This window comes from Vipera berus (genome assembly GCF_964194415.1).
Source record: "Vipera berus genome assembly, chromosome: 8".
Lineage (NCBI taxonomy): Eukaryota > Metazoa > Chordata > Lepidosauria > Squamata > Viperidae > Vipera > Vipera berus.
This window is the reverse complement of record NC_138211.1, coordinates 7848672-7866379: the sequence shown is the minus strand read 5'-3', so window position 1 is coordinate 7866379 and position 17708 is coordinate 7848672. Positions and strand designations below refer to the sequence as shown.

General features: G+C 39.8%; 1 protein-coding gene across 1 annotated transcript in view; it reads right to left on the bottom strand.

Moving 5' to 3' along the window:
• Nucleotides 1-8123: 8123 nt before the first annotated feature.
• Nucleotides 8124-17708, bottom strand: part of ETS1 (ETS proto-oncogene 1, transcription factor) — a 72069-nt gene continuing 62484 nt past the window's right edge. The window contains exons 7-8 of the mRNA XM_081333778.1: nucleotides 17012-17130; nucleotides 8124-15243 (exon numbers count right to left, since the gene is read on the bottom strand). Coding sequence (XP_081189904.1) covers nucleotides 15028-15243; nucleotides 17012-17130 — 335 coding nt within the window. The 3' untranslated portion in view covers nucleotides 8124-15027. The remainder of the gene's footprint in view (nucleotides 15244-17011; nucleotides 17131-17708) is intronic.

The window sequence follows — 17708 nt, the reverse complement described above, 5'->3', positions numbered from 1 at the left end:
GCCTCTGAGGCTTAGTCTTCTGCAGGTTTGTGGGCAATTTTTGACTGAGCATGCACACAAACAACCTGGTGGCTTAAATATCCCACCTCTTTGGCTTCTGGTCAAAGTTTAAGCTGGAGAACGTGCCTCCTAGAATTCACCCATTCATCCTTTCTGATCTTCTCATATGCCAATAGGGCTTCTTGCCAGCTTGCCAGACATCAAATGGATATGATGGTAGATATGACTGTTGCATTTAGGCAATGTGAGACAGCTGCCTCAGGCAGCAGCTTTCTGTTTATAAAAGGATAACAAATTATTACCAGCTTTCTACCAGCCGTGGGTGAGATTTTATTTCCTTCTTTGGTTTAATTTGGATACGATGCACATTAACTCAAGGGAGAAGATAAGGCGCCATTTTCTCATTGCTTCCTGTAGCATAATAGCCTGTTTTCCTCCTCCAAAGATTGAGCATAATGTTTCCCAACCACATCAGCTTCCATATGTGTGGTCTTTGGCTCCCAGAATTGTCAACGGAGCTGGCTGGGGAAATCTAGAAGTTAAGGCAACCTGTTTAGAAGCTGCTTGAATTTGAGAAATGCTGGCCAAGTGCATTGGTCAGTAAAGGAACACACCACAGTGCTCCATCAGGAGGTATAGTTGTTCTGAATTACTCTGAGAGCTACAGTGGCGTAGTAATTAAGATATTGGACTATTGATAGCTTCTCTCTCTCTCTCTCTCTCTCTCTCTCTCTCTCTCTCACAATGAAAAATCAAAACAATAAACAGGGAACATAAAAGTAAAACTCAATTAAAATGTATGATCTTTTTGTAGTGTTCATTCAATGAATACCATGGTCATTAAGGCAATTGCCCCAAATGTGATCATGTGATCTTCAAAGTGGATACAGCCATCAGAACTTCAAAAACAGATCACTAGTACTTCTGGGAAGATCTGCCATAACTTTGAACGGTTGCTAAGTGATTTGTCATTAAGCAAGGACTATCTGTACTGAGTTTCCAGAAGAAAGTTAGGATAAAATATTGTGAATAGCTGTACTATGTTCATGATATCTCTACACATATGTATAGACATAGCATGGTCTTTCCTATCCCAGGTGCACTCCAGATGTGTGAACTGTCAACCTATTCATAGACAGCAGGACCATCCCGGTGAAGTATAAAAATTGAAGTTGGTCTCATCTTGAGATGAGTCAAGATGAGGTTGGGAAAGATTATGTTAGTCTCAGGGACATTGGCTAATCCCATGTTTCTGTGTCTGTTGCTGTGACTTAGATTTGATAACCAAAGGTTCAGAATGGAGAAACAACTGTTTGCTGGTTGGAACTACCATTAAAATGTTACTTTTTGACAAACTGAGACTGGTTTTACATGCTATCTGGTGCCTATGCACAAGAAACCAAATTTGTGAAGACACCAAGACATCTGCTCCTAGGCTTCCTGCTTCATGTACTATAGGAACTATTGCAGGATCCTACCTGGAATCCTCTGTAAAATTTTAAGAATACAATTCACTTCCCTGATCTCACCAACCTCCAGGGCAAAACTGGCTTAGCTGGTGGCACATATATCTGTAAGTTGTAGCTAACTGCAGCTGCTATAGGGCATCTGTAAAGGAAATGATGGCATGATATATCATCTAAGAAAGATTTGCTTTAATCCCTTCATTAGAGGTTGGTAGATGCTTTGGGACAAAAAAAAATCTGGCTTCTCTCCAAAAGTTTTATTTATTATATTTGTTTAGAATGGTATTTGCCCTACTTCCTACAGCCTTCTAGGCTTATTTTTTTGTGCTTTTTTTTACAAAAGAACCCCAGCTGTTCAAAAATATAATATAAAATAAAATGTGTTGTATCTAATTCCTCATGATGAAGTGTGGGGTGGGGGGAATGACCCTGACTGGGGGAGCTTGTAACTATATAAATAATTAGGCAGCTGAAGGGGTTGACTGAAACAGTCACGAGAACAAACGAGTACAAAGTTCAGGAATGATGAAGGAAGAGCCTGGGAAGCTCCTATAAATAATCCTGAAAGGGGGAGAGAGGGGGGGGGAGAATCCAGAGCAGAGGAAAAGTCAATGAACGAGGGCAATGAATTCTATTTCGTGACCATTTCACCAACATTAGATAAAGTTCTAGACCAGGAATGTCCAACCTTGTCAACTTTTAAGACTTGTAGACCTCAGTTCCCAGAATTCTGGCTGGGGATTGTGGGAATTAAGGTCCACAGGTCTTAAAGTTGCCAAGGCTGGGCACACTCCTATTCTAAATTCATGGATTATACATGCCATGAGCTGTGAAACAGAATGATGGGAGAAGCAGTGAACAGAAACTGAAGATCATCGCTAATAAAATCTATTACAGTCAAGAGGTCAGACATAGCCACCCATTCATACAGACGTTCATGTAAACAGATGTTCATACTAAAAGTCAGAACATTCCAAGTACGGTAGGTCCAATGTTACAAAGATGCTATCCTCTACTAGGAGACAACTATGGTACAGAACCTAGTTATTCTGTCAAGGTAATAATTTAAGTTAACCAGCTTGTGTAATGTAAAATGTAATGATGGGAATGACTCAGCAGGGTCTGTGTCTCTTTAAGAGCCTTTGCATAAAAGGGAAGGCTCCTCAGATGTGTTTCTTCTCTTCCATTTTCCTGCTGTAATTGCTCTGTGTTGGATCCTGCTATATTACCACGTGTATGTATTTTGTTACTGGTGTATGATATTGTAGATTGTGTAAGATAAACCACCATTTAATATAGACCACTGTTTACTGTGTTTACTCCTGGGTTATCTCACACAATAAGACTGTGCACCCTCTGACATATTCTCAGAGGTCTCTGTGTGTGGTATACACACACACACCATTTCAACCTCTTTATCCAAAGGACCTGGCAGAATAAATGTTTAAATGATGAAGTGGAAGACTCTTCATAAAAGGAATAATGTCAATGAACTGTTCCAGCTCTCCACAGATCAGTCTTTGAGGATCATTAAGATGGATACTTAAGGCAGGATGAAATTAATGCTAGATAACTAGATAGATGGAATTTGAATATTGTACAAATATAACAAGGGAAAATTTCACTGCAGAGGGAAAAGCCTAATTCATGGTATCTTCCTGTTTCCTAATTCTAACTGCAGCTGCTTCCTCTCACTCCAGATCAGTCAATGGAATAGCAACATCAAAAGTAGTTTCTTTTGAAGGTTGGCTGCTATTATATTTGCTGGTGAGAGAAATATGTTCTAATCACAGAGAAAAATTCTGGCCAGGTTGAATAAGGAACAACAGACTAGAGTTCACACAGGTTGGTTTAACACTTTGCCCTAAACCATAGTTTGCCTCTACTGATTGACCAAACCATTGTTTGAGTTTATTTTTATTTTTATTTTTTGCCAATCCAGCGACTATGCTTGACAAGCCACACTCTGATTGCACTGATCTCGTCCAGTGTTCAAAACCAAACCTAGCAATATGTGAGCTAGATCAAACTAAATGGTTTCTTCATCAATGAAAAAAAGACTGCGTGTATAAGCTGGCTAATAAAACGTTCCCGATTATGAACGAAAATTAACATAAAAAGGGTCCAAGGGTACACAGGAAGGAAAAAGCAGTCCGAGTCATGAAGCTTTACTTTTTAACTGAGGAGAGAATGTCAGGAAAAAAATGTGGCCTGAGGAAAAATCCAGGCACCAGTCCCGTGTGAATATCAGCATCCTACAGTTTCATGGACATCTTAGAACCAATTCACATTTTTGCCTATTGGGCTGTACTTATGAATGAGTGCATTTACGGCCACTGCCTTTGTGAAGGCTACAGTACTTTTCCTGATGTTAGACCCTGGCATGAGAGCGGGAGTTCCACCACTGTATCTGATGAGTCATGATTTCCATGACGTTCATCTCTTTATGTACAGTTCATCCTACTCAGCCGCCCTTGAAGAGCATGGAACAATGTCCCTAAATGCTCTTCTGTGTGACTTCTTTCCATTACCTGATTTGGATTTATTACCAAAATATTTTATGGCTGGGCAAAAATGGAGAGGGATGTTCACATTACAATTCCTGAATTCTCTTCCAGGAGGTAATGTTGCCTGTATCAAGAACTCAAGAACGCTCAGTCTGGCTCTTTGCCCAGAGAAAACAGAGCTTTTGCCAGAAGATTCTCGACTGCACAAAACTCTTAACGTTGATCTAAGTCAGATTGCAATCTGAAACCTGTGAGTCTCCTATGCCAGTATCATCCTTTCTGCTAAGCATAGAAAGCGTAAAGGTAAAGGTAAAGGTTCCCCCGCACATGCATGCTAGTCGTTTCCAACTCTAGGGGCCGGTGCTCATCTCCGTTTCAAAGCTGAAGAGCCAGCGTTTGTCTGAGGACGTCTCCGTGGTCATGTGGCCGGCATGACTAGATGCCAAAGGTGCACGGAACACTGTTACCTTCCCACCGGAGTGGTCCCTATTTTTCTACTTGCATTTTACGTGCTTTCGAACTGTTAGGTTAGCAGAAGCTGGGACAAGTAACAGGCGCTCACTCTGTTATGCGGCACTCGGGATTCGACCCGCCAAACTGTCGACCTTCTGATCGACAAGTTCATCGTCCCAACCCACTGAGCCAGCGTGTCCCTTACAGAAAGCTTAGGGAAGGAAAATAATATTGTTCTAAAGTTTCCTCTTCCTAGCTTGTTGCTGATTTGTCCTAAAGGTGACCAGTTAACATGAAGATAACATGTAAGCAACCACAAATCTATGCTAGAAAAGCAAACATGATTCATGTATCAGTTGCATGTTAGTAACATTCATGGAGATCCATCACCTTTTAATTGCTTCGCAATAACTGAATTGAGGTATTCATAGTCAAGAAGAAGAGGCATTTTGAATATAAGCTAACATGATGAACATACTGAGAATGCACATTATAAGTGGTTAGGGATGAGGGGAAAAAATCTTGGTACTCTTTTTTAATTTAATCGTAGTTGTTTCATCAAGGTACATGGGCCCATTTTTCAAGTTGGTTGTTACAGCTGTCACTTTGGACATCAATGCCTTTTTACCTATTTCCTTCTACCTCATCTGTGGCACCATGCTGAGGAAAACTATGGTAATACCATCACTGACCCACCCTTCGTCATGACTTCTCATATTTAATGCACTTTTGGGGTTTAAAAGTTCTGCAAAAATCTGGATGACCACAAAATTGCACTGAACAATCCATAAAACCTTCTCTTGTGATCATCCACAGATCTGATAGACCTACAATACATCTTCTGGAGTAGACAATGACAAGAGGCCAATGCTTTTGTCTCAGTTGATTGTTTCTTTTATGGGAGAGAGTCTGGAGAAGGAAGGCCACCCTTCTACCGACCTGACAGTTGACTGAGCCCTTGGTTATTGCTTTCCCCAAAGAAAGCTTGGTCTTGCAAATATGACATAGTCAGTCTGTAGCAAACAAATCCCATGAAAGTGCAACACTAGGTCTCTCATGCAGCTCCATGGTTCTCTTTACCAGCCCACAGCTGGCTAAAAAAAAAATTCTTCAGTATGTCTAGCAGTTTTGCCCTTGCATTTTCCCTATGGCGTTCTTCTCCCGCTGAAGCTCAAGCAGGAGAAAATGTTGAGGCTGAATGCTGCAGCCAGGCCTTTGTTACAGCAAGCCGTTGTCAGTTCAACTGAAAGGAACTGCCTGGCAGAATACCCTATTGTGGCTTTAATAGAGGACTCTTTTTTTTTTTTTGCAAAGTGTAGGCTGGAGGATGAAAGGGACAGGAGGGGGAGGAGGAACACTGGAAAGTTTCTGTTGGATGCTGTTCAGAAGCCTTCGCCCAGCAGGCGAAACCCTGGGTGGAAAGAAAACAGAGCAGGCAGTGGAAAGTGCTGACTCCAAAAGCAACGTTGGCATCTTCCACCAGCCCGCCAGCCAGTTGTTGGAATCACCTGAAGCTGCAGAAGAAGAAGTCAGGCTCAATTCCACTGGGCAGATCCTGATTTTGGCCCTTTCCAAAGCTGACGTGCCGAGAGTAGCTGGTTTCTGCCTTACTAAAGACCTTTTGATTGCAGGAGAAATAAATAAAGATCTGTCTGTTATGTCTCTCTGCACCAGACTAATGCAGCAAATGAGTTCCTTTCTGTGGTCCTGCTAACATTCTGAAGATGTCTGGGGCTGATGCTGATCTGAGATTTTTAATTTGAAGAGGCAATCATTGAGGCAATCTGTCTATGGAGATTCTCAGTCATCCAGGTCATGGTTGTCCCAAAGTTGTTTGTTTCCCCCCCCCCCCCAAAAAAAAAAGGTAGCTGGACTTTTGTCTTCCCTGAAGACATTTTGCTTCTCATCCAAGGAGCTTCATCAGTTCTGGCCAGGAGCGAAATGACTTCAAGGAAAAAGAAAGTCGAATTGCCTTTTGGGAAAAGCACCTTTTGAGACGTTTAGGCAACCCTTTTTGACATTCAGTCTAGATTCGTGAGTCAGTTCCATTTGAATCATTGAAATGGAGTTAGGCTTTTGAAGCAGGAAGGTTTTTCAGAATTGTTCAGAAGGGTTCATTAATCCAAAAAGGGACTGGATTGTGTGCAGTTCTCTCATTCTTTTGATTCAGTTGTTTTCCAGTCTACGTAATGCCTCCAGGAGCCCACCTGGTGGGTGAGCTAAGTGTTAAGTAAAGCTGGTCCAAACGTAACAATTTTCATTACGCAAGCGCAAGGAGTCAAGACAGTCATAAACACAAAGCAGATCCTAGACTATCTTCTTTGGCCCTGGAGTTTTAGAAGTGGCTGCTGAAAAGCTGGTTGCCCTTTGCTATCTTATCAGGTGTAGCTGTCATGTCCAAACTCCTTGAAGGAGTTGGGATATGCGTTAGGAGTCTGTTAACAAGCCAAAGGAGAGATAAAACTTAAGATTCTCACATCTAGAGATTCCCAAATGACAGACATTCTCACGAGGTAAGACCCGACTGCTCAGCCAGAATTCCTGCTCATTCTGATGGTACAAGATCACGGGTCTCCCCTGATTAGCCAGGAGAACAGAAAAAAAATCACATTCTTCTCTCAATGCCTTGATTAATCTTAGGACCAAATCAGGATCCCGATCACTTCTAACAAGACCAAACCATATACATATGCCAATACAATTAGTTTGGTGATTCTGACTTAAGGAGATTAGTGGGTCTCCTTGGAAAAGTAGATTCCCAGATATAGAATCAATGGAGCTCCTAGCTCAGTTTTGGCCAGATTTGGGCAAGGAATTTTTCCTTAACTTTCCTGGAGATGATTCCTAGAGGGCCAACCTAATTAAAATATATATGTATGAACAAGAGTTCTTCTATAGGAGAATAGAGGCTTTTGATACAGGAGGCCAACATTTTAACCCAAGGTTTCTCTTGTGGGCTGATAAAAAAAAGGACTAATGACTTAAAAATTAGTATGCATTTGGTGTGGCAACATGTTGCAATTCTACTTTCCCTTTTCATTTTAATTTATTCTCAGAATATCTGGAAAGAGCTTTAAATAGGTATATTGAAGACTAGGAAGCGGCTACAGTTTGGGTCCATTTAACAGCTAGATCAGCTTTGAATGGGAGACCTCTGCCAAGTTTCAGACAGAAGCTACTCCTAGCTGGAGATGCTTGAAAGTAAATCTGGGGTTTTGTGTGCAAAGCAAGCATTTATCATGAGCTACTATCCCCTTCCTGACCCCTATATTTTGGTCTCCAATCAAACTTAAGAGAGCCAGTTTGGTCTAATAGTTAAGGCACTAGAGGAGAAACCATGAGGCAGTGAGTTTTAGTCCTGCCTTAGGCATGAAAGTGGCCTGGGTGATTTTGGGCCAATCACCAGGACAGTATGAGTTCTAGTTCCGCCTGAGGCATGAAAAGCAGTTGGATGACTTTGGGGCCAATCACCAGGAGACTGAGAGTGCTAGTTCTAGTCCCACCTTAGAAATAAAATGGAGTGATGTTGGGCCAGTCCCTGTCTCTCAACCCAACCCACCTCACAGGGTTGTTGTTGTGGGGAAAATAGAAGGATATAGTGTGCTAGATATGTTCACTCCCTTGAGTTATTTATGAAAAATAATAAAGGCAGGACATAAACAAATAAACACATAAATACACAAAAGCAAACATGGCATGTCTTTGCAATATTTTAATTTTGAATACAATCAGAAATAAGGCTACAGTATATAAAAACTCTCCAGAAGAATGATGTGCCAGCATCAGCAATGAAAACAAAATCTCTTCCACTCCCTATTAAGTCTTCAGTGTGGGAGAGGTTGAGATTCTGAATTTCTTAAAAAAACACAGATCACGCTACATCTCTAAGCTACCTCAGCTGAGTTTGGTTTTCTTTCATTTCTTTTTTTTTCTCCTAAAAAGCACCTGCTTTTTCTCCTTTATAAAAACAAAAACAAAAACATTTTGCTTTTAAGGCATTTTTTTCACTTCTATAAAATATAAATTATATGAAAATACAAGTTGGAAAATAGTTGAAGAGCATAATATAACAATCTTTTCTTCTTCTTCTTCTAAACTTATCAGCTTAAAAAAAACAGATATAAAACAAAGACAAAAAAAAGAACACAATATTTTTTTTTCAAAAAAAAAATGTTCACTGAGGCAGTTAATTCCTGGAGATATTTCTGTCATAATAGATATGCATACATCAAGCATAATTTACTTCAGACATCTTTGGAATGGCGACGCTCGTTCATTCCATCTGTAGAGACTCCATCAGAAACAAAAGTGAAGAATTCAACTGGCAGTTCTGCGGTAACTGTAATTTCTATGCTGAATTGGCTTTTTGTACAACTGTTTCACACCATTCTGTGGTTAAGCAGACACCCTTGTTGTTGTTTTAAAAGTAAGCCAAACATGCAATGCTTGAATGAGGCCCGAACCCCTTTTGACAACAACTTTCCAATTGTCAATAACCATTAACTTTGCACCTTCCTTCCTTATCTAGTTCACAGAGCTGAGTGAAGTGTCTCTGCTAGTGCAAGGAGAACACACACTTTTGGGGGGGGGGGGAAAATGATACTGCCCGTCTGTCACTGCATTGAAAGGTAGATGGCAGAAAGTTAGGTATAAACACTGATAAGGGAAGAACGCCACAGGGGCTGCGAGGCAGCATGGCTGACGCTCCATTGCCCTTTCAAGATCCCTGAGAATATATCTGTTGTGAACACTGGACAGATTGAATCAGATTCGAAATGTTGGGAAGCTCGCCGGCTATCGGTGGTAGGTGCAAAATTTCTTCCAGTCAACACTAAGTAGACCAAGCAACGTGAAGCAAAAGTTGAGGAAAGGTCCTTCAAAATGGATGCTCGAAGAATCAATAGCTCCAAAGCAGGAAGCCCAGAAGCCAATGGCAAAACCAGCTTTGCAAACAAGGTAACAAAGTGAAGTTGTTTGTGACCTACACGATCTAAATAGGCTTGAAGCTGGTTTTTATCTTTATGAAGTTACCCAAATCTAAATGACACCAATGGCCACTGCTTCTAATGGACAAAAGACAAACCCATGTAGGAAGATCTCAGTGGACAGATATCATCTCCAAGTCTGCCGTTTGAGACCTTTTAACTGGAAATACTCAGCTTTCTGGAATATTTTGTGCTGTCTACTTAGGAATGATGACTCAGCTCTAATTAGCAGCCACTAACTTTCCCGTTAACCTCTCCATCACAGGTACCAGGAAAATGACTGAGTAAAAAAAAGTACAAGTTTGTTTTTTATCATTAATGAATGCATAGAGTTTGATGGAATATAAAGCAGGGCTATTAGAAGGTTAAAAATCAACTAGTTCTAAACCATGAGGACTTCCCCAAATATACTTGAGCAAGATGCTCTGCTTTATGTCAAAATCACATGTGTTTGCTGATCCTTAATCCAAAAAAGGTATAAACCCAATAGTATAAAAATAGTCTTATCTTCAGTTGGTCTAAAGCAGCCTTCCTCATCAAATCTGTTAAACTCCTACAAGTTTCTGCACAGATGGAAGACACAAGTTGGAGAAAATTACTATGAATTAATGTCCTAAAACTTCAGCGTTACATACATTTCCCTGGTCAAATTTCCTTCGAAGCTGGAACCGTTTACTCCTGAATCAACAAGCAAAGGACTATATCGTAGGAATACTAAGAAGTATCACTATGACCTTTGTTTCATTTTTCCTTATAAATACCTGACTGAAAAAATATATATCAAAAGATGGGAATACATCCCCAGAAAAAAATCCCGACCATTGTATGTTTTGCTGCCATTAATATTGCTTCAACCTATTTGTTGTGAGTATTCAGTTTTTTTTGCACAGAGCATTCAGAACTCTGAAATAAACTCAACAATTCAACACCAGTAGTTAAATCTTCCAAAACAATTTTGTCCGTGGAAGGTCCTGGGACCTTAATTTCTGGAACTGCAACTAACGTGGCCAAGAGATGGAATTCTGAAACTTAAAATTTCAGTATACCTGGATCTATTGGCCTGGAAAAGATTGCTTCTGTTACATTATTTTTTTAATGCATAATGCAAAAGACACAGTCATTTGAATAGCATATCAAATGAATTTGCTGTTTTAAATTAACTTTTTTTAAAAAAAAATGGGAATTACTGAAAAACAGTTGGATGTCTATTTTCAGAGGCTGACAAGGATAATAACTTCGAGATACAGTGACTTCACTTACAATACAAGTTGTCTTTTACACATACACACTAATATCTTAGAGTCTGCTCTTTATCTCTTGGTTTAGGGCTAAAGCCCCCAAATATCATAGATGACAACAAGGAAATAAAAGATGTGAGGTCGTAGGAATACCCTCCTTCTGCACGTCCACTGATCCTTCTTTCTCATTTTCTATTCATATCCTCATTTCACTCCACTGGAATCAAACCTTACAGAGCCTTACTTGGTCCTGATTTCCTTTCTTTCATTGCAAGAATAACTACTATCAGTATTCTTTGCTCAAAATCTTCTTTCTGTATCTTGCCAAGAAATACCAAGCTTATCTTCCTCTAAACCATACCAAGAATTTTCACCCGGTCCCTTATGTTTATGGATATCATCCACTGCTCACAACCTGGCTATCTACACAGACAGACTTTGGGTATTTGGGCTAATCAATACCAGAGGACTGAGAATGGTGGAATTATCAGGATTTGGGTTACTTTTGTTTTGTTTTGCAGATCTGGCTACAGCTACTGATAGTTAACCATATTCTCGACACCTTTAGGAGTTCTATATCATGCAGTTAGAGGCATCATGGAAGACAGACCTTAACGTGCTATAAAAGTGATCCAAGTCCAGTGAAAATGTATCAAGAAAAGCAAGTCTGTCACCGCTAATCTTCCTAACTCCATTTCACGTCCTCTCTACTGGAGTGAAAATACATTCAGGAATGTTGATGTGTGACAGTCCTTGAAACAACTGCAAAAGCCTTTATGGTACATTCATGGTTTCAAACAGCCTGGCTTTACAGTTACCTGGTTAATATAAAGAAGGGATCAGTAGAAAAACTAAAATTGATTTCCTATGGAATTTTAATTAAAGTTAAATTAAACACTTTGAAGACAATGGCTCTTTTGTTTGACCCTTTCTGTCACACGAAAAATAAATAAATTTTGTCACAACTTTGGAGGTGCTCAAGGGGGAACAAATTGTGAGCCAGGTTGTACCTCACTGCTACACAAGCTTTATCTGAAAGGGATCTAACTGCTCTTGACTGATTATGAAAAAGCTAAATAAAATCAGACCCATCCAGTACTTTGATGGGAGAACTTCTGGAACAGCCAGAGCTGTAAGCTAGTCTGAAAAGCTGAAAACACCCACACAAACACACACATCCTGGAAAAAAAAGCACACCGCTTTTATATTGTTGCCAAGAAAATGACGTGAATTTGTTCGTGAACTCACGAAGACTCAAATTAAACTCAAAACAGGCTACCTTTTTATCCTATCAGGTGGCAATGCCTTTTGAAAGGCAGCCTGAATCTGGCCTATCAAAGACAATTCAATTAGAGGAGCGGGTCTTCCTAAAATATAGTGAATTTGTTGGTTTTTCTTAACTACAACATTATTTGTTATCACCTGCTCTACGTCAAATTCTGCTGACACTTCAAGCAACTCAAAGTTGTCCCACTTTCAATTTTGCATGACTGAAATGATTCATTTCTATTACAGATTTGGGGGGGGATAATTTTTTTTTGGGGGGGGAAGGGCGAGTGAAGATCATATTACTGTTCCCTCGTTGCAAATATTGGCTCTCCACATTTGTTTTCTTGCAGAGGATTTCACACTTTATATTTCATCGGTGTACAACACTGATGTTTAAACGTTGACCTAAAAATTGTGAGACTGATAACAGCCATTGGTCTCACTCAAGCATGGGTACAGATGTACTCAGAGGAGTGATGACTTAGGATCCAGACCTCTAGAAAAATAAGGTTCTTTTCGCTTGATTTCAGTTTTTGTAAAGCCTTATCAATTGCTTTACAAATGAGTCAAGAAATGAGCCACATTTTTTAAATCAGCAGATGATTTGAGATAGGGCAGAAAGAGGATGTATATAAGTTCATACAATATCTTATTATTCTATACTCCTCCCCCACACACACACCATAAAATATTTCCTAATGCACAGTGAAGAAAGGAAAAGAAATTAATCCACTGAACTTCAACCTGCCACCCCCCCCACCCCTCTTGAAAGATATTAAAAGCAAACAAACAGCAAAAACTAGCAGGAAGTAGCAGATTTTAAAGATGGGTTTTAAAATCTGTTTTTCTTTTCTTTTTTGCGATAGTAGATATTTAGGACTCAGGCATTTAAGGGGCTAACAATCAGCTTTTGCATTCTCATACAATTTTTCTTTCCTTGTATCCAAATCAGGATGATGGAGCTGAAGGCTCAGAACCCATCTCAAACTGCACCTAACACCAACCAAGCCTGTTTATTTCTGGATAACGTAGCATGGAGAAAAAAAATAGCTTATATATTGTAACTTGGGATCGTGCTTGATGGCCCTGATTTATTTATTTAAACCCATTCCATGTAAATGAAGGTATCTGCCAAATTAGATAAGACCCCTAACATATATTAATATTCCCTACCTAATCTTAATTCTTGAACTATGGTGCTGGAGAAGACTCCTGCGAGTCCCTTGGACTGCAAGGTGATCAAACTGGTCACTCCTAGAGGAGATCAACCCTGACTGCTCTTTAGAAGGCCAGATCCTGAAGTGAAAACTCAAATACTTTGGCCACCTAATGAGAAGGAAGGACTCACTGGAGAAGAGCCTCATGCTGGGAAAGGTTGAGGGCAAGAGAAGAAGAAGGGGACGACAGAGAATGAGGTGGCTGGATGGAGTCACTGAAGCAATAGGCGTGAGCCTAAATGGACTCCAGAAGATGGTAGAGGACAGGAAGGCCTGGAGGAACGTTGTCCATGGGGTCACGATGGGTCAGACACGACTTCGCAACTAACAACAAATCTTAATTCTTATCCTTAGGAATGTAGACACACTGATCAGAAGTTAGAAGCCCATATAGTTTGATGTGCCTATATTACCTAAAAGGAGCTTCTGAATACTTAGAGATTACTGAATCTTTTCTTATGAAATAGTCCGTTGCAGATTGTTACAGAATGTGATTGATTCCAATCTGATTCCCATTGTAAATCTGACCCAATTCAGTGATTCAGCTTGATTCAGAAAAATCACCCTGAATGGGATTTCCCAGCTCAGTCTGAAAACCGATTCAATGATTTGGTCCTATTACAAGGCACTATCCGTAATAAAGCATTCATACCAACTGATATCCGTGAAAAGAAGGCAGAAACAAGCCGAAACAGGTGGACAATTGAGTTGTGCCCAGAACAAAAGAATCAACCATCCTACTTTTCAACAGTGGAATAATTGTCGAAAGAAAGCCATGTTAGTTTATGGTGGGCAAAAATCAGACAGAGTGGGTAGCATCTTCCTAGATGGACACAATAAGAAGCATAAACCTTTGAGAGCTAAACCTTTGAATAAAATCTATTAGTCTGAATAGATGCTATCAGACTCTGATCAGTTGGAATAAGACTCTTCTTTAAAGCATCCTAGATAAGCATGTACTCATAACACGTAGAGGAAAATCTAAAATAAAATCTCAGGAATGAAAATGACATGATTGAAAACGCACAAGCAGAGGGAAACAGAGCTATTGACATAAGAGAATAAAGTGCAGGAAATCTAGCATTCAAGCAAAACACCCATTCATCTAGAGTTCCCCATTTCTATTGGTCCATTCCATCTGCCCATTTCTAGTGGAGTTCTATATATAGAGAGAGAGACATATTTTGTTTTTCCGCCGTGGTGATAAAAATCCACAGCTGGCAAAACAAACACATGATTTTTGCAATACTGAAACCATTTTAGAGCTTAAGACTATTTTAAAAAAATACTGGCACAAAATTTAACAAAATTCCATTTCTTTTAAACATTTTCTTTCTTTCTTTTTTTTTAAAAAAAAGGAGGGGGTTTTTTTCCGTCCCCCCCTGACAAACAGAAGAACAGAGACCTGTTTTGTGAAATGCAAAATTATCTGAGATCACAGTACTTTGTCATTCAGATATATTTTCCCTGTAAAACAGGATAGTTTGCCACTTACGACTGTTCTCCATCAGTTAAAGACAGACTGTCTTACAAGCACACCGATTGTCAGTTTTTAAAAGATCGGGAAGAAAGGGGGTGATATGAATTTGTTAAATAGATGGAACAAAACGTTTGTCCTTTTCCTGACTTCTAAGACCCCAGCTGCAAATACAACTCCAAAAAGAATTGGAGTTGGAACTGGAAAACTTAGTTCTTCCTCCTCCCAGCCAACCTATATCACAGTTTCATTCAAAAGCTTAAAATCCTACCCCTCCTTAAGTACAACCAATGAAAAATTACACATTTTCTCTTTTTTTTCTTTTTTAAAGGAAAATAAAATGATTGGGGGGTAAGAAAGAAATCCAAGTCCTTATGTTCTTCAGATTGTTCGATTTTGGCAAAATGGACCCATTTCACTCATCAGCATCTGGCTTCACATCCAACATGGCATGGAGCTCTTCAGGAGTGTACCCCAACAAACTTTGCAGATCACATACAAAACGATACACATAGCGTTTCCCTGCAGTCTTGTGGATGATGTTCTTGTCGTAGTAGTAGCGCAATCCACGGCTCAGCTTCTCATAGTTCATTTTTGGCTTGTTTTTCCGCTTGCCCCATCTCCTTGCCACCTGGAGAATGGGAACCCCAGAAAATTTAGTTCGTGAAATCGTCAAGCACTGGGGAAATCAGGAAATTCAGGCAGTTCAAATGAGTATAAACATTTATTGCAAGCTTAAGCTCTCTACGGTAACCTGAACTACTAGCGATGAAGGGAAAGTGAGCCTTGGTGGAGCAGTGGGCTAATGCCTCCTTAAGTAACACCAGCTGCCTGCAATTAGTGCAGGTTCGAGTCCCACCAGGCTCAAGGTTGACTCAGCCTTCCATCCTTCCGAGGTAGGTAAAATGAGGACCCAGATTGTTGGGGGCAATTAAGCTGACTTTGTAATAATGCCGCTTGGGGTGTGTGTGAAGGCCCTAATAAGCAGGCATATACATAGAATGAAGGCTACTGCTAAGCTTGTAAGCCACCCTGAGTCTTTGGAGAAGGGCGGGATATAAATGGAATTAAAATTTAAAAAAAAATAAATGTGTAGAAGTTAAGAATAAAAAGGAATTCAAGGTGTGCTGGATTTAGGTTTCTTGAGGGCGCATAGGGACTCATGACTAATGACACATTTGACCTATCCCTTGGGCTCAGCCTGGTCAACTGCTATGGAAATTCCTCAATAAAAATTAAGAACTTGACACCATAAAAATTAGTCAGAATGTGTAAAGCAATTTCACGTTTATGTCGGAAATGTGGGCAACCCAAAAGGGCCATTTTAATATGCCTTGCAGAAAAGGCAGAACATTTTGGGTTCAAATACAGACACTGATAAAATAAATTTTAAAGACTAAGATTTAACTCAAACCAGAACTTTGCTTATCGGGATTAATGGACAGGTAACTAGAAAAGACCCACAGATGATTATTTTGTGATGAGACTATTATATGTTCAGAAATGGAAAGACTCTGATATACCCACAATAGAGGAATGGCTGGTGAAGATAGAACCAGCAGAGATGGCAAAATTAACTTGTTTGCATAGAGAAAGTCCAATTGTTACGTTTATGAAGGATTGGAAACCCTTTATGGACTTTTTGCTGAAAAAAGGGAGCATAAAATGAACTTGTGATTTAGGGGTTTGATGATTAGAAACGGTAGCTTATGGAAAAATAAAATTACAGTGGTATCTCAGTACTTGACTGCTTCAAAACTCTCAAATTTACTACTCAATGCATTTGGACATGAAAATGTTGTCCCAGTACTTGGCCTTTGTTTAGTACTTGACGTGCTGCTATAGGAAGAGGGGGACGGGGAACGGACAGGAAATCAGCCATGCTGGGAAGGTCACTGCAAAAGGAGAGGGACAGCCACAGAGGGCAGACAGGAAACCAGCCATGCTGGGAAGGCCACTGACATAGGCAAAAAGGACAGACAGAAAGTTCTTCCTGGCTGAAACAAAGAGTCAAGTGATAAGTCACATGGTTTGTTTGAGACTCGTCCTTTTTACTACCCATCATATTTCCCGGAACCAATTAATGCAGAATACCAAGGTACCACTGTATGTAACCTTTCAGAGAGAGAGGGTAAAATATAAATGTATTTATAACCGATGTCAAAAAGACTGCTTTATAATCTTTCTCTCTTTCTCTCTCTCTTTCTTTCTCTCTCTCCCTCCCTCCCTCTCTTTTCCTTTCCTTTCCTTTCCCTTTCCTTTCTTTTCCACTACTTTCTTATTTTGTTTCTTTTCTAATATTTGCAAATGTTTTTTATCTTGTTAAAAATATATTCAATTAAAAATTATACTTGACTCAGGACTTTCATGTGTACAGTCCAGATTAAGCCCATACTTACCTCATCAGGATCAGAAAGTTTAAATTCCCAGCCATCACCTGTCCAGCTAATGAATGATTGGCAGGATTTGTCTGTCAGAAGTTCCAGCAAGAATTGCCATAACTGAATAGGTCCACTACCTAAGATGACAGAGGAACAGGGAGAAAAACAAATAAGTAGGCTAGAAATAAAACTCATAAATGAAATGTTGTCCGCAGGAACAAATTAGTAACGAGGAAACCACATTCAGGTTAGAGCTGTTTTACTGTTTGTTTATTTATTTAGCATGTATTTTACTCCCCTTCCCTGAAATCAAACTGGTGAAGTGAAGGCAAAAAGTTATTATTAAAATCCAAGAATAACACTGCAATAAATTAGAAAGAGTTAAGTTTTCAAACTGGTAGGCAGAAAGGAAAACAAAGAAACATTCACACAAGGAAGGTCTTGGTAAAGTTATATCTTTATTAGAAAACTAAACGACAGGATGATAGATCCTATGGCTATGCTTATCTTCAAAAGGGTCCCTTGTGTCCAAATAAAAAGGTTCTCTGAAGCTCCTTGAAGACCTGCTTTTCTCCAAACAAGGCCCACCTTGCAAGGTGCCTTCATGACTTGGGAACAGTTTATCTGAGGGACCATCTTCTTTCACTCCTTTCTACCTGTCCAATCTGGTCCAGCCAGTTGGGTATCCTCTGGGTACCATCAGCAAATGAATGTC